The sequence below is a fragment of the Pan paniscus genome, chromosome 17 (assembly GCF_029289425.2).
Source record: "Pan paniscus chromosome 17, NHGRI_mPanPan1-v2.0_pri, whole genome shotgun sequence".
In the NCBI taxonomy this organism is placed as follows: domain Eukaryota; kingdom Metazoa; phylum Chordata; class Mammalia; order Primates; family Hominidae; genus Pan; species Pan paniscus.
In genome coordinates, this window is record NC_073266.2 from 70896806 (window position 1) to 70919836 (window position 23031).

At 36.3% G+C, this 23031-nt stretch overlaps 1 protein-coding gene and 1 long non-coding RNA gene across 6 annotated transcripts in view; one reads left to right on the forward strand and one right to left on the reverse strand.

The window, feature by feature from the left end:
- Positions 1–23031, forward strand: part of DCC (DCC netrin 1 receptor) — a 1195251-nt gene that overhangs the window by 1032176 nt on the left and 140044 nt on the right. For 3 of the 5 annotated variants that reach the window (XM_034943737.3, XM_003827228.5, XM_034943736.3), the window contains exons 16-17: positions 13100–13195; positions 18716–18948. In XM_034943737.3, the coding sequence (XP_034799628.2) occupies positions 13100–13195; positions 18716–18948 (329 nt within the window). The remainder of the gene's footprint in view (positions 1–13099; positions 13196–18715; positions 18949–23031) is intronic. The other 2 variants (XM_055102431.2, XM_055102432.2) reach the window with 1 other exon arrangement.
- Positions 15309–23031, reverse strand: part of LOC129394583 (uncharacterized) — a 71218-nt gene continuing 63495 nt past the window's right edge. Inside the window, exons 3-4 of the long non-coding RNA XR_008621878.1 lie at positions 18828–18928; positions 15309–15714 (exon numbers count right to left, since the gene is read on the reverse strand). This is a non-coding gene — a long non-coding RNA (uncharacterized LOC129394583). The remainder of the gene's footprint in view (positions 15715–18827; positions 18929–23031) is intronic.

The window sequence follows — 23031 nt, forward strand, 5'->3', positions numbered from 1 at the left end:
CCACTTCTCACTAAACAAAAGGCTAAAGAAAGCTGAGCCTAACCACATGTTTGCCTCTCCACAAATGAATAAGTTGCTATTCATCATTTTCTTTTGTTTGCTTTCCTTTATCAGAATTTTCCAAACATGCAGCTATATTAAAAACTAGGTCAATTTAAAGCAATCATGCACAAAATTGTTTATTAAAATACAAATATACACCAGTAATGTTATAATTGAATGTATTTTTCTGGGACCCATAAGTCTTTTGTGCATTTGATTTCTCTGGTTTCCTCATGTGGATAGTAATTTTTACCAAGAATTTTACTATGAATAGATCTACTGAATATTCCTGCGGATGCTGACATTTGGTAGCTTCTTGACTCATTTATGTTAAGTCCATTTAATTTTTTCTGTTTTTATCCCCTCTCTCTCCTCTACTCCCCCGAAATAATCCAAGTGAGCAACTAAAATGCTACTTGATTTTCTTGAGAACTTTGGCCAGAAGCTATATTTATTTATAATCACATGTCCTAATGCTATATTGTTTGTACGACTCATTATTGTAGTTATTATTCTTTACCAGTTGTTTATTTTTACATAATTATTCTAACTTCATTTCATCATGTTTTATTAAAGCACAAGGTTAAAAATGAGTTCAGTTTTACTGTCATCTTAGAATTATCATTAATTTAATGTCCCTTTTTGTTAGTTACAATTTTTTCCACCTACTCAGGTGTTCATGAGTTGAGTATATACTCAAATGCACAACAAACCCAAATTTTAGAGCACAGAATTGAAAATCATGAGTTTTTGAAAGTTTCATCAACTGAGGCAATCTTATTGCCATTGCCACGAGGAGAGAAATTGATTAGGTCATATAGAAGGAATTGAATGAGATAAGGCAAATGCTTTATTTTTGTTATCTTCAAGTGTGATATATGTATGCAAACTATTAAACTCCTACCCATGCTATGAAGTCATAGTATGTGTATGTACTGACTTACTTTACATTTGAATATAAAACAGAGAAATAGTAACAGGAATCCTTTACCCTGAATCTGCTTCATCTGACCTTGGCATTGTCCACAGGCTGTAGCAACTACAGCAACGCCATGGGAGGCAAAGGTAAACAGAGCTTTTATGTAGGTGTGCTGTCCAGTGTGGAAGCTGCTGTCCATATATGGCTATTTAAATTTGAATGAATTAAATAAAATAAAAAAAAATAGATCCACATTTCTTCTACTCACATTGTAAGTACTCAACAGCCACATGTGGCCAGTGACTACCACATTGGACAGCAATGATACAGAAAACTTCATCATCACAGAAAGTACCATGGGGCAATGCTGTTTTATAGTATTTAGTAGATTGCCTTAATTGGGACTTAGCCTCTGAATAATGAAAAAAGCAGAAGCAACAGTGCACAAATAGATGACATCCAAGATTTTAAATAAATACACACATATATGCATGAAACTATGTATTATTTGTGTGAGCATCATCTAACTGGCATGCTGGGTGATTAGGTTAGCATTTAGGTAACAAAAGATGTCACCCATTGAAGACAAGAACCTGAGCAGGCTAGTTCAATGCACACATTCATACACACACGTACACACTCACATACACACAAAGTCTTAATGCTTGTTGAGTGAAAAGGCAAAATAAAAATATAAAAGATAGTCAACCATGACATATGCTAACATACTATGATGTTAGGAGAAAATTAAATGGTATTCATACACGTACCCACACACATACACACAAAGTCTCAGACACTTGTTGAGTGAAATGGCAAAATAAAAGTATAAAAGATAGTCACCATGACATATATTAACATACTGTGATGTTAGGAGAAAATTAAATGTTGGTTAATATTTATTACTAAAGAGTTAAAAATGCAATCTGCACTCTTCTTAAAGTGAGGTATGGTAAAGCCTCCAGATTATTTCTGTCTTGTCATTATTTCCACTTTTGCATTTCAAAGAGAGTGTAAACCATTTGGGCCTACTTGCTGTCTTACTCAGTGTTTATCCTGCAGTGACCCATGGGTGGATTGGAAAGTAGGACAGACCTGGCTTGGAATCTGAGCACTGCTACTTAATGAGCTCTGTTTTCTCATCTCCTGAATGGGGACAATCACTGTGCCTACCTTTTAGGGTTCCTACGAAGATAAGTGCATCAGAGCACTTCAGGGTTGACATCTGGTGCAGGAAGTGCTCATAAACAGGGACTCAGGTTCATATACTAACCTCTGATCTTCCTTCCTAGCCTCTCTGTATCTTTATCTTTATGATTCTTTCTGTTCATGTCTTCTGTTTTAATGCTCTGCTATGTCTTTGATCCCTTGCCCTCACTCAGAAACCCAAAGGAATGAATATGGAGATTAAGAAAGAGAAGGCTACCAGAAAGTAAAGTAAAAGGAGAAAGGAAATGGGAAGAGGAAGGAATTACAAACATCTATAAAAAGATATGCTTCCTCTTTTTGTTCCTGACTAAAACTCATTTTGTTTTATTTTGTTCTCTTTATGCTAAAGAGTCAGTTTGACTGACTTTTTAAAATAATGATTTGTTTGCTTGAATTAACTAAATGAACAATATTTATATTTCTTAATAATTGAGTCCTTAGGTGATCATACAATGTTACCACCTTATATTTAATTCTTTTTTTTTTTTTTTTTTTTGAGAAATGTGAACAAAAAGAGGAAAACCTGTGTGTTTGGTTATAAGGTCTCTGGTTAATTTTCTGATGTAAAGCTTTACTGAAAAATCATTTCATTAAGTGCTCCGTTTGTGAGCTGCTTGTAGTGCTTTGTAATCTAAGCATTTATTCAGTCATTTCTCTGACTCTGAGGGCTCTCTGCCAAAGCACGGCTTACCAACTGGAGCAGGTAAGGAATGTTTATTTTGCTGTAATTGGTGACCAAAGGCTGCTCTGCATAATGGCTCAGAGGAAAACTCAGACCTTCTATTCCTGACACTATGGAGGAGAAAACCTGAACTTAAAAAGGCACTTGGGTCTTACCTATATCTTTTTTGATGCGATGATTGCAACTGGACCTCAGCCTTGCCATTTCTAAAATAGGGATGATCATTCCTACTCTATCTATTTTCTAACGTTGTTGAGATAATTGATACAAATATTATTTTAAAAATCAAGCCAGACGCGGTGACGTGTGGCTGTAATCCCAGCACTCTGAGAGGCTGAGGCAGGCGGATCACTTGAGGTCAGGAGTTCGAGAACAACCTGGCCAACATGGTGAAACACTGTCTCTACTAAAAATCAGCCGGGCGTGTTGGTGGGTGCCTGTACTCCCAGCTACTCAGGAGACTGAGGCAGGAAAATTGCTTGAACCTAGGAGGCGGAGGTTGCAGTGAGCCAAGATAGCGCCACTGAACTCTAGCCCCGGCGAGTGAGCAAAACTCTGTCTCAAAAATAAATAAATAAATATTTAAAAATAAACAAACAAAAAGCAAAGCACAGTATGCATGAGTTTGCTTTTTCTAAATGTGATGATGAAAGCTATCATATAAATTTGGTAGTACTCACCAACGTAGAGCCAACAATTCTAAGCAGCTTATCTCCAGTCTGAGTCTAAAGAACCCTAAGACATCTAGTTAATTCAGTGGTAACAATAGGGAAGCAATTATTTGGAAGAGTGTCTGGAGTACACGTGCTGCTTTCCTGAGCTCCAAAGAAAGAGGCCACCATACCACAGGTTTTTTTATACAATTCTTACACCATGACCGGAGCCCAAGGCAGACAGTCATCTTTAGCTATGCTGCCCTTTCTTCCCTATATCAAATATGACAGCAGAAATATCTTTTCTCCCCTCTTGACTTCCTAATACTAGCAATAACTTTATCTCATTATCAAACTCAAAATTTAAGAGTCACTCTTGATTTTTCCCTTTCTTCATTGAGTAACAAATTATGTTACTCACATCCATTGTTTGCTCTTAATTTATACTATACCACCTCAGTTCAGGCCCCTATGGTCTTTGCCCAGACAATTGCAATAGCTTCTGTAGTATTCCTACTTTCAATATCTTTTCCACTTTCCCTGGACTGCCTAGTTCTGAGGAATCAATTTCCCTAAAAGTGCAGTTTGAAACTTGTTGAAAATCTTCTTCAACTCACATCTCTTATTCTATAAAAGGTAGATAACACAGAGGATACAAGGCTGAGCTTTAAGAATTAGACATGATACCACTGTCTTAGTCTATTTTGTGATGTTATAACAGAATATCTGAGACTGGGTAATTTACAAAGAAAAGGAATTTATTTCTCACAATTCTAGAGGCTGAGAAGTCCAAGGACAAGGAGCTGCTGCATCTGGTGAGGGACTTCTTGCTACATTATCCCATGGTGGAAGGCAGAAGGACAAGAAAAGATGCATTTGAGAGAGAGAGAGAGAGAGAGAGGAAGAAGGCCAAACTCATCCTTTTCAACAGGAACCCACTCCTGCAATAACTATTCCACTCATACAATAGCAGCATTAATCCATTCATGAGGCCAGAGCCCTTGTGACCAATAACCTCTTACATGTCCCACCTCACAACACTCTTGCACTGGTGATTAAATTTCCAACACATGAACCTTGAGGGACACATTCAAATAAACCATAGCAATCACCTACCTATAAAAAGAGGACACTCATCTATTCAATAAATATTTATGGAGTCCTTACTGTATGTCACACTGGATTAAGGTGAGAAATAAATGAAGTAAGGGATGGGAGGTAGTTAAAAGGCCTAATTAGGCATCCAACAAATGTTACTATTAGGAAAAAGAGAATGAGGAGGAGTTGCTGTTATTATTGTCTTCAAGTTTGATTCTAATATGCATGACGCATCCACAATGAACTGTGCCCTTGCATTTGCTTGTTTCACTCTTTTCCCTCAGCCATTGTTCATCAAAAGATTCAGCAAAACTGCCACCTTCACAGAGAATGCTCTCTGATTCCAGAAGGCTTTGCTCTGGTTTATTTATTTATTTTAATTAATTAATTTATTTTTTTAAGATGGGGTCTGGCTCTGTTGCTGGAGTGCAGTGGCGCAATCTCAGCTCACTGCAACCTCTGCGTCCTGGGTTCAAGTGATTCTTGTGCCTCAGCCTTCACAGTAGCTGGGATTACAGGCACGTGCCTCCTTACCCAGCTAATTTTTCTATTTTTATTAGAAGCAGGGTTTATGCCTGTTGGTCGGGCTGGTCTCGAACTCCTGGCCTCAGGTTATCCACCTGCCTCAGCCTCCCAAAGTGCTGGAATTACAGGTGTGAGCCCGACCCTGATTTTCTTTTAAACCTCCAACACAATTTTTTTATTAAAAGGTTCATTAGGGAAAATAATGGTTTTTGTTTTTTAATCTTTATGTACTCTAGAGAGCTTATAAAATACATAATATATCTTACAGAAGATGTTCAATGGCAATTGTTGAGTGTCCCTTTGAATGAACAAATGGAAGGATGAAGATTGAATGTGAATATGCAAGTGAGAGAGGAAAATATTATAAAATATCTTTGGATTCATTTTTTCACACACCTACTGGTATCAGTATGTGCAGTTTAGGATCAGGAAATCTGAGTTCCATGATCAAATTGATTAGGGACTTGCTATTCAACCTTCAGTAAATAATTTAGCCTTTCTGTGTCTCATACATTCAGCAATTCAACAAATATTTGTTAAGCACCTTCTATCTGCCCAGCACTGAAACATTTCTCACTAAGCATGTTTTTACCTGATTTTCTTCCCGGTAATACACTTTAGTAGAAGATTGAAAATGTACCCTAATTTTTCTTCCTTGGAGTCAAATACTTTCTCACACTGAGTAGGTGAGTAGCTGGTATCTGCAAGACTGATAAATGAGAAAACATGTTATAAACTGACCATTCTTTGGACAGTATTTCTAGAAAAGAAAAAAAGAAAAATCTTTATCAGGATGCCATTAGATTAGCTATTAATTATGTTTATAAAGGAGTATATGTAATGAAGTAGAATTGAATGCATTATACAAATTGCATCTTTCTCAAATATGTGTTGCTCATCCTTTTAAGAGACCAATGCAATCATCCATATTGTCTCTCCACCCACTACATTTAATTAAACAGTTTGGGTCCAGTGGGATCAAAGGTGTTCAGTAACATTTACCATCTGACAGCAATCCCATGGCCTATATTCTGTGAATGTGGAAGCCCTGGTTCATTGCAATGAGCAGGTATCTGCGTTAGCAAAGCAGCTACCACTCTAATTTTCTCTAATTGACTTGTTGGCAGTGCTAACAGAGAGGGCAAAAGATGCAGGAACATGCAGAGTGGGCCCCGACAAGAACTTGGCATGGATGAGGCCAGTGAGTGAAGTATATAATCTGTAATGAATAAAGGACTCTGGGCTGTCAATCTGGCACATGCCACTGGCATTTAATTCACACAAAATATTAATTAAAAATAATGATGTTCTCCCCAGCTTTTGTCGCCAAGTACAGCGTCTTGGTCTAGCCCTGAAGAGCTGTCTACAGGTTTCTTGATTCATTCCCTCAGACCCAGAGAAAGACATTCATCTCTTACCTTCAGGGAAGCCTCAAAAAAAGCTCTTAGAATAATGGGTCTCTCACCTACCAAGTCTCAGGGGAAGGAGAACCCAGGCTTTTCCTGATTACCCATTTCTTGTCTTTTTCAATCTCTGTGATCAACAAATGTGCATTTATTTTCTCCTTTCCTGGCCACAGAGAATATACTGGCCAGGAGCCATCTATTTTGGATGCTCAACGAGTTACTAAATATTTCTTCAGTTTCCTTTATCCCAAACTGAGGTGTTCTACAAGAAAGGTTGGCCAAACAATAATGAAAATCTGATCAATAATTTCACATCTGCTAAATAACCCAGAATATTCTTGATTTAAAAGAATTCCCGTGGACTTCCAAATTATTATTTGGAAATTTATTTTCAAATTATTTCAGTATGATTAAATCACAGTAAATTCAAAGAAGAAAATACTGCTGAGCTTTATTTTGCAGAGGCAACTGATAAATTTTTAAGTCTATATATTTGCAACATTTTAGCAAGTACAAAAAAATACACTTACTGTCATGATTGTCACTAAGTGTATTCCTGCACAATGGGGTCTGGCCATAATTAATGATTAATTCATTTGGAATCATCATGATAATATTAAATGTGTTTAACTCATTTGATGCTTCTGTAGAGGGAGCAATTCTAGGCAATTCTTTTGTGATTTACTGGTTTTAAAGTTTAAGAGCTCTGAGCATGTGCAGGAAAATAGTACCACATTGCTCTCTAGTGGTACAGTGGTAAATTACACCCTTCTTACATACTGGGAGAAAACCCTCATTCTCTCTTGCTCCCAATTCACACTTAAAGCATCTTTCCTCTTCCATATACATTCAAACAAAATACCTCCATCACAATATAAAAGGATATCAAAGCACTATAGCCCACTTGTTAACTAATAAATGTACAATATTTTATTGTTTTTTGTTCTGGAAGATCAATTATTGGATCAAACTTTATCAGGGCCGGAACAAAATCCTATTGTTTCCTCAGTAGGTCCAGAATGCAGTTTGGCAAGAGCACAATACAGAGGCTAGACTCCCCAAAAGATGTTTATGAGCAGTTAAAGTGTGAAAAGCATAAAAGAAAGCTCCTGGAAAAGGCAGTCAAAGGGGTTGTGGAGTCTTCCCAAGCCTTTATTACTTAGGTAGTTCTGCATTACTTTAGAAAAGTCATTGACCTTACCTGAGCCTCAAGTTACTAACTGACAATAGGAAAACATTGAGCCAAAACATCTTCAGGACTCCTAGCTCTATGGGATATTCTTATACCAGTTACAAGTCCATTGCAAGCGTGTTTACTTTTTACGGGGCTAAGCTGTTACCACTTTTTGTTTAAGTGTAAGGTTGATCTTCTCTAAGATGTGCACGGCATAGTAGGGATTGGTGAAATACAGTGATTAGTATAATTCATTAATCCAACAGATAGTAAATTATAAAGCTCTCGACTCAGCATACTCTATACCATGGCTAAAGATCAAGTGAAAGAAGCTGTCATTACTCAGATGACTCGAGATTTGGTAGGTATCAATATTAGCAAGAGTCTGTTTTGGAATGACAGTTACCTTAAATTTATGGGGGTTAGGGGATGAAGAAATGATGACTGCTACTCAAGAGGATCCACGTAACAGCTAGATGACATGTTGTCTTTCAGATTAAGTTAAAAATTCAAACCAATACAATGAGAATCTTGTATTCTCAGTACCAAGTAAGGTATTTTTAATTTTTTTCTTTTTTAAAAAAGAAATAATATGCACCCTGAAAGACTGAAAGGTAATAATCCAGTAATGTTACAGAAGCTTTTACAGAGTGCATTTTCTATGGAGCTATAAATTAAGCATCTGGGTGGTGGGAACAGAAAAATGAAGACATGGATTTAGTGTCTCATGGACTATGCTGACTATCCATAAGCTACAGCTGTTAACCCTGATTAGGAAGTCAAAGGCTTCCTATTAAGTAGAACATTCTTTGAATCCTAATCCAAATTGGACCTGTGAATATAAAACAATCACTTCAAATCTCCTAGCATAAACACCTGTTTCATTCTTTTATATTTACCCCCCCACCACCACCACCTTACCACATCATATAAAGTTTCTAGTTTGTTGTTGCTCTAAAGGTTGACGGCTTGACTATGGAAGACCAGACTTCAGTATCTATTTTTCCAGGATTATATGTATATTGGCATGTAGTTGGGTACGTAGGAATCTGTCCAAGGTTATAGACTAATGACCACAGGCTTGGATTCAGTCCAGAGAGAGAGTTTTTCCAGGACAGGAAATTTATTGTATTTATTGTATTTTCCAGGAGAGGAATTTATTGTATTTATTTAAATTATCTGCCAACACTGAAAAATTTGATAGTTTCTCATAAAAATCTGGATTTCCAGATAATCTGACAAAACTGGGACTACCTTCCATACACTAATATTATCTTGGACCTGAATAGTGGCTCCACTCTTTAGATCAATCATATACTTTCCAAGATCCTCTCTGACCTAGTGGCTCTCATACACTGTAGCCAAATCTAACCGTTTTTCTTTTCTCTCTCTCTCTGATTAAAAACAACACTCACACACACACACACACACACACGCACACGCACACACACACCTACCTCCTAAGCACTTGAGTTTGGAATTTCTGATCACTTTTTCACTCTTTTGATAAATACTTAGATAGATGCAAATACGGAGATGTATTCAAATTCCAAATGGAATTTGAACTGCAAAAAGGCAATTTTAAATGGCTCAAGCCTAATAAAAATGTTTACATTTTTGGTGCATAGATGATTCATATATTTGAAATCAGACGTAGTCCATCCTGCAATAACTCAAAAGAATATATTTCCCAGTGGAAAAAAAAGTGTACTTTTTGATCTACCTAATTGTATTTTCACCATTTTTTCACTGAAATGTTTTCTTCCTCCTATAGTGCTTGTTAGTCCTACCCTTATTCACAAGCCCTAGTTCAAAGTTCATATATTCCAAAAGTCTTCTTTGATGACCTAAATCCTCACTAATTTTTCAGACCTCTAAATGTATAGCATTCATAAGCTATATCACATACTTTATTGTTTAATTTTACATAGTCTTTCATTGTTTTCTCTGCCCAGAATTATATTAGTAACCTGACAGAAATTCATCTTCTCCAAGTACTTGGATCTCAAAGCGCATTTAACACTTGTTGATTGATTACTTTCTTATTAGGAAAATAGCTTGACAACATATATTTTCAAAAAAGAAATATTCCCTTTTGGAGGGAAAGCAATTCACTGAATAGAAGCCCTTTGACTACATTAGATATAATCTTATTTTATTCTTCTTGCTGTATTATAGCTCTTGAATCCATGTGGTTTAGAGTGTCAATATCTTTAACATTAATACTTAGGTCACATACAAATTTTATGAAGAAAACTCAATCAGATCAATTTTTATAGATGTCTATCAGAGATAAACACACTCATTTTTAAGGCTTTTTTATTTTGATATAAAACCCAGATACAGAAAACCACATGCAACAAATGTGTAATTTAATGAAGTATTATAAATTGAAGTTCACCATGTTTCCTTGCTCTGTTTTCTGCAATCTGTCATTTAGGTCCAGAGGCTAGATCAGACTAAGTAGGTTTGATCCCTTTGGCAAAACTCTGGAGAGTAGTCTGTTCTTTCATCAGGAAGCACATACTGTCTCGTCTCTATTTTATCTTAGCAATTATTAATGCTTAATGCTTAGATCCATTCATTAATGGGGGCTGTAAAACAGCAATATTTTAATTTTACTGTTTGGTTTTTATTTGTTAGCTAGAATTATGTTCTGATTTCACAACCTCAGAAATGACCAACTGTTATTCTTTAAAATACCTTTATCAAATTATGCATTTATGTATATTTGATGAGTTTCCATACATCACAGCATTTATGCTTTTCTGTTTGCAGATTATCCTTATCTCTGGTCTGAGGGAGTCTCTTCAAATTGACTACTGAACCCATTTGACATGATTTTATTAGTTGCTTCCGTTCTATCTAGTATGTCAAAATATTTCAGGTTCATTTGGCATGTTTTCTACTTTAAGAATCAACCAGTTCTGCGAGAAGCTGCTTCTTTTTAATAGGAATTAATTTTCCCCCAAACTGCAGTCTGTGTATTAGGGATGGTTATTGCTACCGAGTCCAGTTTTCCAGACATTTTTTAGCAGACAGAGCTGGAAGAGAGAAAAAGTACAATTCTGAGTTCAAACTTATTTTTCCAATTCAATTTTAGGAACACAGACTTTATTTAACCTTTTCTGTATTACATCTCTAGGTCTTTTCATCTACACCAAGAATCTGGTTCTCAGGGACAGAGGGGATGATAGAATATCTCATGTTTACACATTTGCTTTATTCCATATTACATTAGTCTCAAAATAATAAAAGTGTCAACATCAATAATAATTATTGAAATATTTATCTTTGCATATACTGTCATTAGTCTTTAATTTTGTTTTATGATTGTACCATATCTATAATATCAAAACATTTAGCCATTACAAAATAAAATATCTTTCCTTTAACTTAGTCTTAGTTTATTAAATTTTTATTCACCAGTTAGCTATTAAATCAGTATCTCTTCTGGTCATTGTATATGCCTAAAGCTCATTTACTAGTAGTTCTGGGGATCAGGGAACAATATTCCTGAATACTTGCAAGTGGATAAGTTTGTACCCTTTATGTTTAAAGTTAATTTTTGTTGACTATAAAACTTTGAATTACATTTTCTTATGTTGAGTATCTAAAGTTACTCTAATTTCTTCTGCCGTAAATTGTTATATAAAGCCTGATATTCTAATTTTTTTTTCTAAGTCATATATTATTTTTGTCTGGATGCCTAAAACATTATTTTAAATCAGCAGATTTTTTATTTAGTGATTCTGTTTTTATTTTCCTTTGGATTTTCCTCATCAAGGACTCCTATTATCTGTACGTTAGATCTTCCTTCTCTAACTTCAATATTTATCACTTTCTCCTGAATCCTTTTTCAGTCTTCTTAATTTCTTTTGTTATGTTTTTGCTTTTGACTTGTATTCATCTAGTTACCGTTCATGTCTAAAATTTTTTAATTTACATATATCTATTTCTTGAGTTATGCCACCTCATTTCTGAGTTTTCTGATTTATGTTACATTTTCATATCTGGCATTTTCTTAATGTAGTTTAGTTCATTTTGAAATCATAAATTGCAGTTTTGATCTATTTTTCTTGGGTGTTTTCTTCTACTTTTTATCCATTTTCTGTACTTTTCTATAGGAATGATATTCTCCTATTTTATTTTTTCTTGTGCTAATTTTGTAAAGAAGTTTACCTCAATATTTTTTTTTTCTTTTTTTTGAGGCAGAGTCTCGCTGTGTCGCGCAGGATGGAGTGCAGTGGCGCTATCTCGGCTCACTGCAAGCTCCGCCTCCTGGGTTCACGCCATTCTCCTGCCTCAGCTTCCCGAGTAGCTGGGACTCAGGCACCCGCCACAGTGCCCGGCTAATTTTTTTCTTTCTTTTTTTTTTTTTTTTTTTGTATTTTTAGTAGAGACGGGGTTTCACCGTGTTAGCCAGGATACTCAATACATTTTTATTGCTTACATTTATGTAATTTGTTTTTTCTGTTCTTTCAGAAATTCAGAGAGCTCTTCTCAATACATAGAGCTCCCTGTCCTGTTCTTTTCAATAGACACGGTTCAGCAAACTACAGGTTACAAGTAGAATCTGGAGCAGGTCTTGTTCTTGTATGGACCCCTGAATTATAAGTGGTTCTTACATTTTTGAAGTGTTGTAAGCAAATAAACAGAGATAAAAATTGACAGAAACAATGTGACATTCAAAGCTAAAGTATTTACTCTCCGGGCCTACGAAAGCTTGCCAGCTCCGGATACAGACCAAAAACTATGGCAGCTTGCTTTCTGAATTTTCATGGTTCTTCTTCTCCCCTACTTTTAACAGGACTTTCTCTCCCCTTCATCAATATTGTTTCAATCTTGGTTATATCTTACATCAGTTCACAGGAGGTTGTCCCCAGTTTGGGCCCAGTGCTAGAGAGGAGACTTTGCAGGTCAGTTTTGAGTGTTTAAGTTTGTTGTTCTGGAACTGATCTGCTGTGCTTTCCAGCATTAGCTGATACCTATTTTAGAATTATCCTGTTTTTAGGTTTGATGCTTCCCTTTGATGTTTCTTAGACAGATGCAGACAACAAACAGATGATGAGGCTGTCGGTTGTTTATTCACACCCACTTGTATATTAGGGTTCGAGGGCACACATCATCACATAGGTTTGCAGCAAGCGGATAAATGCTTTCGGTTTTCTACCTAGTAGTTCAGTATGTTTTCATATGGGGATTGAGGAAGATCAAAAAACCCTACTGCTACCACCCACTGCCACTTTCCTTTCTGAATCCAACTCACTCATTCTTAAACAATTTACCAAGTAGATTATATGAAATTTGTTTGGAGGAAAATGTTTGCCCTGAGTATTTTGATACATTAAATATATCAACACGTTCATATTGTTTCTGTTTTTTCTCCAGAGTCAAGTTCCCATTATGTAATCTCCCTAAAAGCTTTTAACAATGCCGGAGAAGGAGTTCCTCTTTATGAAAGTGCCACCACCAGGTCTATAACAGGTAAGTGAAATTGTTAATCTTCCTCTGACAAAGTAGTATTTGATTTATGGTGAAAAAAGAAAAACTAAAATAAAATACAAAGAAACAAAAATGAATATATCCTATCATTATCCTCGGATAATCCTCAGAGAATAATTATCCTCTGAGTCTGATAAGTACATATGTATACTTGCACACATATGCATGCATTTTTTTTATTTCTTTGGTTGTCGAAATTAGGAGGAATTCAGTTTATAAATTTGCACATGGACTTAGAGAATATAGATCTCTCAATCTGTTCCTTCCCAATAGCATCATGATTTTGGTGCCCTGATACCATGCTTCCATCTCCTGAGCAGTTTGTCTCAAATCAATGCCATCTTTGTCCCTGCATAAAGGTTGCCAAATGCCTAAATAGACACTTGCTTCTCCACACAGGGTCTTTCAAACTAAGATGACAAGGAAGAGCTGGCCTTCTGGGGTGGTTTGCATTAGGCTGAGTGACATATGTGGTATCTTCCTGAGCTGGGCCTCCAGGTCACCCCAGCAGTGCCCAGGGCCTCAGGACCTTAAAGGGATAGCTGATTTAAGGCCTTGTCACCCTTAGGAATTTTTCTGTTAGTTGGACTGTAAAGGCAGTACATAAGAGTGAAAGGGCTCAAGATACTGAGAAAGAAATGGGTAAGATGGTGAGATCCAAACTATTTATGGAGGTTATTTGTTAGCATGTGTAGGCTTAGTCCAAAATACAATAAGCAACACATTTGTACGGCTATTCAGAGTCCCTGGAAAGTCACTTGACTACTTCCCCAAACCCCTGCCACAGACTTATGTCTGAAATCTCCAAGTAAAACCCAAGTTCCCTCTCTAATTAATACATTGAATCTGCCCCCTCACACCCTTCGGACGTCGTTTAACTTGTCAGATATTGTCCCCTTAACGAAAACAGAGGATCTGAGATAGCAAGCATCGGAGAATGTGAGATGTTACTGATGTTTGAAATTTGGATGAGTTGGAAGAAATGGTTATAAAATAAATAGTGGAATCCCGTGGCTTCTACTCCTGCCCAAATTTATGTGAACTTAGTGCAGTTTGTTTGCCAAATGTACAAGCTTCATTCATAGACTATTTTAAGAATACAGTTGTTCTTTGAATTCATAATTGTTATGTCATGGTCTTTAGAAAATACTGTCACTATATTGATTTTAGTAGTATTATTTAAGGCAAAGTTGCTATTGTAGTCTCTTTGAATCTTTGACCATTGTATCCAGGTCTACAATCTGTCTAAAGTAGAATGCAAAATTTTGGGCAGATGTCAATATGTTTATTTATCTGTGGAGACAGTATATATCATTCATTGTATAATCAAAGGGGTTCATGACTTCTCTAAAAGAGTAAATAATTACCCCAGAGAATATTTACTATCAAACGTGTTATCTCCAAATATAGAAAGATGAGAAAACTTGAGGTTCGGGTTACAAACTAAGAGCTAACAGATGGGTGTCTGGGATTTTAACTTTATTCTCTTGCTCTGCTAGCAACAAGATTCTTTGTGAGCAAACAGGCCACTTTGGCTGCACCATTGTGTCTCATAATTTTCCTTTAGTGACCATCTCTGTCCTGCCTATGGTAAAAGATCCCCAGTAGCCGCTCATTGCCATGGTGACTTGGCACTTGTGATCAGGCCATGCAAAATGATACTACAGTCAGTCTTTTCAAGCTCTTATTCTCTTACCAAAGCTAATGGCCCCAAGGAAGGACCACTGAGGTGGCAAATAAAAATCGCTTTTCAATCAGAAACTGGAAAAGGTGAAAGAATTCAAATAAGCTGAAAGTAAGTTGTTCAGAAAGAACCATTGGAGTCATTATCAGCTTCATTCTTCTTAGCATTTGTTGCATTAATTCTAGCATATGACATTCCCAAAGTGGTTTCAAAAACACCAGTGATCCAGGCAATTTTTATTTTCTGATGACTCAGATCCTAAAGGAACTGAGAATTGAAATAATACTAAAAGTTGGAATTTGTATGAGGAATTTTCTTATTGGAGAAAAGCCAGTTAAGGGGTTTGAGAAGAATGCGTGATTCCAGCCCTTTTCAAAAAGGAAAGAAAACACTTTTTCTGGAAGTGGCAGAATTATTTTATTTTGCTTCCACATGTCATGGAGAACAAAGAACAAATAAATGAAATCAAAGGTTAAGGAAACTCCATTAATAAAAGTGTCAGTGCCACGTAGAAGGCATCCTCTATCTCTAAGCTTCTGCAAAGGCATACCATGGACAGTCTCGAACAAGGGCCCGTGTAAAGTAACTACAAAATATATCACAGGCAATAAAACCTCAATTTAGAATAAGCATCAGGCTATAGAGTTTTCTGCACACATGTGCTCACAGATGTTGGTGAGCTCTGGAGCCTCATCCCATACTGGGAATATCAGCATGAGAGCTGCTGAAAGTCTCACGTGGCCACATGCATTAAGAGTCTCATTTTTGCTGTAAAGCCCTTTATTTCTTGTTGTCTTAAGGACAAGATATCTTGAGCCTGGAGAAGGAAAGAAGATGAAAATAAGAAGACTAATAAAACACGCTGTTTAATTGATTTATTCTCAACTGCTTTATCAATGTTAAAATGAAGTACAATCCACATGTAAAATTGCATCATTATTTTTAAAGTTCATTTTTTTTGAGATAGGGTCTCATTCTGTTGCCCAAGCTGGAGTGCAGTGGTGCAGTCATGGCTCACTGTAGACTTGACCTCTTAGGCTCAAGTGATTCTCCCACCTAAGTCTCTTGGGTAGCTGGGACTACAGGTGTGCCCCACTATACCTGGTATTTTTTGTTTGTTTGTTTGAGATGGAGTCTTGCTATGTTGCCCAGGCTGGTCTTGAACTCTTAGCCTCAAACAATCCTTCTGCCTCAGCCTTCCAAAATGCTGGGTTTACAGGTGTGAGTCACCACACCCATCTAAAGTTCATTTTGAATGTTAGTGTAATGACTCAACATTCATGGGCACTTACAAAAACACCTGTTAGGAATTGAACGGATTTCTTTCTCAGCAAAAGTTTGGAGGCTATATTTTGTCTTTTACTAAATTTTTTTTCAATTCTCTTGAATGTAACCACTCAGAGTCAGCGTATAAATCACCCAGTGGTAGGAAGAGAAAAAAAAAAAAAGTTCTGTAGCAACAAAAGAATGTGTTAAATTCAATTATTCAAATATTAATAGTTTCTGACCTGAGAGAAAAAGACAATTAATATATGCAATATGTATTAATAGCTGTGCTTGCTGTGCACGATAACGCTCTGCTTTGCTGGAAATACTCTATATCTGCATCAGACACTAGGTTTTTATAGCAATTTAACACTTGAAATTGCCTAGTGCTACACAGGAAGTGAATTTTTTGTTATTCTAATTTATTTAAACTTAACTAGTTCATATAACTAGTGGTCATTGTACTAGCACAGCTCTGGAGGAAGTGTCAAGAAGGATGACAAGCCACACCTGAAAAAATATTATTCCATAAAATGGGAAAGAAAAAACTTGGCCAAGGATAGAAATTTCTGGACTGTGTAAGTCCATCAAGAAATACCACCCAACACCCTTGCTTGAAATTTCAGAGACGCATTCTGGAACTGACTCCAAGAAACTCAGTAAGAATGGTCATGAATAGTATACCCATTTAAGATCAGAAATAGCAGGATTGACTATTTCCATTTCTTGAAGAAGAATCACCCTATTTCAAAACGTTATGTATGGCACCTGTGAAAAAACTATACAGTTAATGTATGTTTACCAATAAAACTGGATCAAGAAAACAGTAAAATAGGTCAAAAGAGGAGTTTGTAAATTAGAAAACTTCCCATATGTGTATCACGTTCTTCTTGTAAAGCCAGCTAAAAATAGAAACAAGTAGAACAAAGTAGCACCTGCTTTAATTTGGCAAAAATGTCTTCCACTGCTACACAAACTGATGAATGATTGGAATCCTTGTGGAGACTGCAACGTCTTCTCTTTCCCCTTCATCGTTTTATAAATCTATTTGAGTTTAAAGAATCCCTTAATAAAAAGAGACATCAAAGAAAATACAGAAAGCCTGGGCTCTGTCATTAAATTTTAAACACAACTCTCTTTCTCTTTCTCTCTCTCTCTCTCTCCTTTTTTTTTGTTTTTGTTTTCAGTTTTATATTTTGCTCCAAAGACCACAAACTAGTAAACTACTAAATAATTCATTGGAAAACAGAGTGATGAATAGGGGATAGGCATTTGAAATGCAGTGGACAAAGTGAAGTAATCATCAAAACCAGCCAGCAGTCACTCCACTTTAAACTAGGCTGTTGAAAAAAATAAACCCTGTATTATGCTGCTGTAGACACCCAACATATTAGTAGGTCTCATCTCCCCAAATGTTATCATATGCCCAGCCTGAGAGTTATATTATCACATATTATTTTTCTTAGAATATGCACTACATAATATAAAGATTTTTTAAGTGTAAATGTCTTAAGTACAAAGTCAAATGCTCAAAGTTAGGCTGTTACTGTGGCCACAAAATCAGCTTCTCTTATTCTGATATCACAGCATAAACATGATTACAAGGTGTTTTGGAGAATTTTGTAAAAACACACACATCATTTTGCAGATTCCCATTATATTATGGATCAAAGCATGTATATACCTCAGTGCAAATCTCATAAGTCTGTAGGTAGTTAATCCTGTCTTGCCATCCAATAATATAAAATTGTAGGAATGTGTAATATGGGAACTCCTACCAAGACTAAAAACTTAGCTAATTACTCTGTGAGAATGTGGGTAAAATCACACTTCTACATTTTCGAGGGTTTCAGTCTAAGAAAGCCTGACAAACCAGGTGCTGTCTGAAACTTAATTATCAAATATATAATTGATCCATGGGATCATGTGTACCTGGTCACTGTGGTTTTGTGCAATCACAGCCACACACAGGTTGCTGTGGATGTCAGGGTACTTTGTTCTTTATTATTTGTTTGTTTCTTGCCCAGGAAATGTGTTTGCATATGTAAGCTAAGCAACAATGAAAACAGAGAAACCCTATTAAGTTAGAGAAGGAGGAGGAAATAAACAAAAAATTAGGTATTAGATAAGCAATTAGCTTTTTGTAGGCAGAAATAAACTGGAACCCCCATTTTTATCTTATTATTTTAAATTATATAGTAATAAAACTGATCGATCCTGTAACTAGATCTTTTAAGAAGCAATGTGCAACATTTAAAAAATGGTCTTTAAAATATATAAGCTGAAGTGACAGTCAAATTGATAAAACCACTCTAAGAGAATGAGTAAATTATAGAAAATATTCAATTACTTTTTTGCAATATAGCAATACTGTTTCTAATGTGTTTTCCGATTGAATTAATTACATTTTTTTTCTGTTCTTCTCATGTTCCCTTTCATCATTATTGCCATGCATTTAACTCATTGTGATGTGTTACCACTGATATTTATTTTTTAACGCTTTTATTTACGTATTTATTTATTTGTTTCATTTGGTGGGTTTTTAAACCCAGATCCCACTGACCCAGTTGATTATTATCCTTTGCTTGATGATTTCCCCACCTCGGTCCCAGATCTCTCCACCCCCATGCTCCCACCAGTAGGTGTACAGGCTGTGGCTCTTACCCATGATGCTGTGAGGGTCAGCTGGGCAGACAACTCTGTCCCTAAGAACCAAAAGACGTCTGAGGTGCGACTTTACACCGTCCGGTGGAGAACCAGCTTTTCTGCAAGTGCAAAATACAAGGTGAAGTTCTAATTGATAGCATGAAATTTAAAATGAACTGACATTTGTTTAACGCATTGTTTTAAACCTCTCCTGGACTGTCATGAGTCGTTTTGCTGCTGTGTATCTATGTAGAAAAACAAAGCATTTTAATAACTCAATATCTAAGATTAACATGAGAATAATTGTATTTTAGGAAACAATTCTAAGGCAAGGTAGGAAAACATCAAGTGCTGTAAAACGTTATTTGCTTTTCACCAGATGCTGAGTTTGTATAAATGATTTGATTCTGTGCAAGAGAATGCCATTGTCCCTTTAAAATAGCAGAGATCTATGTTAATTTTCTGGATTTTGGTATCTTTTTTTTTTTTCCATTTGGAATCTAGATTGATTTCCAAAGCGACCCTATTAATGTCACAGAGACTCATCTTTCAGTGAATATAACTGGGAATAGATAAGTTGAAGATATTTTTTGTAACCTCGGCACTCTAAGCCATTAACATCTACTTCATTTAGCCTTGAAAACACACTATTATGGTAAAGAAAACTCACAATCCACACTCCCCTTTAGCTAATATGAATTCACCAGCTCTCTGTTCTTGTCCTTATCACAGAGTTATCTGACAACCTCTTTAAGAGCTCCTCAGAGATACATATTTGAGACAGTCATTACCAGTTTCAAATCTCTATCAACCAGCCTCAGGGATCATAACAACAAGTTATATACTAAGATAATTTTGTTACCTCCTAAAACTGCTATGATGTTAGTATATATAGACAATATACAAATGTAGACAAAAATGAGAAGATCAACAAGTAGTTGTCAAGAACCTACTATGTACCTAGAAATGTACTACATCATAGAGATGGTTTATTTTGAAAGAAAACATGGTGTAGTCATTGTTACTTACTACATATAATTTTAGGATGAATTATACACTCAGCTCTATGGATAAATTTAAAAGAATTCATAAGTTATTTGAGAGATATAATGTATAAAAACACATTTAGAACTTAAAACTTCACAAGATACTGATTGGGAGTGAAGAAGTCAGTTTTGAAAATAAGAGCGTAAATGCCACCCAACAACTAAGAAATCAAATAGTTCAACCCTGGCTGTCTTCTTCCTACTCCTTTTGTGTTCTCTTAACCACTTGATTGGGGTAGCTCTTGAGGAGATTTTAGGTCTCCTTATACTTTAGCCAATGTTCTTTTCACTGAACTACCATCCTCCTGAATCCAGCCTCATGCTAGTAGTGATTTTGGGGGGATGAAAATATTTCAAGGATGTTTTTAACCCCAATCCTGGAGCTATAGCTAAATCCCACCACCAATCCTGTAAGCTTGCCTCTCTCTCCCCGTAGCCATGCTGGATCTTCCTGTGATGTCTTTCAGCTTTTAAATGGCATAAAATTCACATTTCATCATAAATCAGATTTTAGTTGAAACCATTTAAAGACAGTTTTCTTTGGTACTGCTGCCCTGTTAGGTGAGGTATTTGGAAGAACTCTCCAGGCAAGTCTAAATAGTATCATTGTTATAAGGTATGTGGTAAGTACCCTATCCATCTCCTTACAGTAGTAGATTTAAGATTCAGCAGAACTATAAATAAAGATAACATTATCAGAAAAGACAACCAATGAAACATATGAGACCATTAAAGAATGTCTCTTCTTATATAGATTACCCAATTCTCTAAGTTTACTTTTAGGAGGCTACTTTCTCCACTTTAAAAATTTTATGTCATAATTGCTGTACTTTGTAGATACATTCATTTCACAGAATGGCCATGGCGACTTTGCCAGAATGTGAAATGTTCTAAGGAAAAATGATTGTTTTCTTCAGAATGGTTTGAGTTCCAAAATTTCCTGAAGCAAATTATTGCAGTTGAATAGTTACTACAGCAGACATGGAATTACTGAATCTCACAAAGAGTGCCTGTGAGGTGAGACTCAGCCCCAAAAGATTTTAACTGTTCCTCTTCCCTTCATCTTCCCTGACAGAAGGCTTTCAATTACTAACGTACTATTCCCTCTCTCTCTCTCCCTCTCTCTCTCTCTCTCTCTCCCTCCCCCTATATATCCATACCCTGATATGAGGAGGGTTAGAGAAAACTAGAAAGATATAAAACAAATTTAAATTTTACAAATAATGGTGATAGACTCTTTGAGTTTTCACTTTGTACTTTTCAAGCCAATGTCATATCTTTACTTCATCTCATTTCCACTACAGCTTTAAAAGGTAGGTAGGACATACACACAATAGGAAACAAACAAAATGTACATGGAGCCACATGACCTGGGCTCAAGGGTTGGCTTTTCAACCTCCTGTCATGAAACTTAACCTGCTCAGTCTCATTTTTCTCATCTATATGATGGAAATATCCATACTTACTGTAAAAACAATGAGATTCTTTGTAGTTAAGTATGAAGACAGAGATAGGTGATATACTTGACAGAAATTCCTCATTAAACTAGAGCAGGATCTCAGGTGACCCAATGGCATCATCCAGGGATTTCCCCACAAGAGTGTCCTTCTAGTTCCATTTAGTCCCAAATCTATAATACAGATGCTCATGTTTTGATTGTCTAAAACCCTGTATTAACTTTCCTGATCAAATGGAGACATTTTCTATATGTTTTTCTATTAAAGTATTTAATCATATGATGTTTTATACAAATTTCTATTCAAAATATATCCATCAAGTGTTGACTAGTGCTTACTAGATATAATATGGATGTTACAGAGGATATGAAGTTGTGCAGGACTCAGTCTCAGCTCTCAAACTGCATGCAACTCAATGGGAGGAGCATATAACACATGCTTAAAATTACATACAACAAGACACAATGCATGAAATAATGTAGCTAAGATTTATTTAATACTTTCTGTGGGCCAAACACTATGCTTTACTTGTCTTAGTTTGCAATTTAAATAATGCTATGAAGTCAGTGCTATGGTCGTCTCCATTTTACACACAAGAAAACTAAGGCTCAGGCTGGGCTCAGTGGTTCACATCTGTAATCCCAGCACTTTGGGAGGCCGAGGCGGGTGGATCGCCTGAGGTCAGGAGTTCGAGACCAGCCTGGCCAACATGGTGAAACTTTGTCTCCACTAAAAAAATACAAAAATTAGCTGGGCGTGGTGGGGGGGCGGGGCGCCTGTAATCCCAGCTACTTGGTAGGCTAAGGCATGAGAATCACTTGAACCCGAGAGGCTGAGGTTGCAGCGAGCCAAGATCGCGCCATTGCACTCCAGCCTGGGTGACAAGCACGAAACTCCATCTCAAAAAAAAAAAAAAAAAAAAAAAAGTAAGGCTCAGAGAGGTACCATCTGGTTATTCTATGCTCACAAACATAACTGGCCATGTTGCTCCAAAGTATTTCTAGGCTTTTTTAAGATAAGCTGTAGCTTTCTATAAGGTTTTAGAGGAAACTCAGTAATTCATGGTATTTATAGAATGCAAAGGTGTCAATCTAGAACACAAAGACGATCTTACTTGTTGGCCTCTCAAATGCCAGTGGTGTCTGTGCTCAGAAACTGTTTTTATTGAGATATGATCTTTCCCTCTTACCTAAAATACTTCTTATTGCCTCATTTCTCCCTTTTATTTCCATTTCTAAGACTTAGAGGTGTTCATGATCATGAAGGAAAGCAAAAATGGAAGTAATATATCTGCATGTCAGATAGTAGCTGACCACTTTGTGTTTTAGTTGATGGAATTTCATCTTCCTGATTATACCAAAAATATTTACATTTATTTAGGGCATATATTTTTACAGGTTTTTCTTATTTTTTATTTTTAAGATGGAGTCTCGCTCTGTGGTCCAGGCTGGAGTGCAATGGCCTGATCTTGGCTCACTGCAACCTTCATCTCCCAGGTTCAAGCAATTCTCCTGTCTCAGCCTCCCAAGTAGCTTGGACTACAGGTGCATGCTACCATGCCCAGTTAATTTTTGTATTTTTAATAGAGATGGGGTTTCACCATATTGGTCAGGCTAGTCTTGAACTCCTGACCTCGAGTGATCCATCCGCCTCGGCCTCCCAAAGTGCTGGGATTACAGGCGTGAGCCACAGCGCCAACCTACAATTATTTTTAAGAAG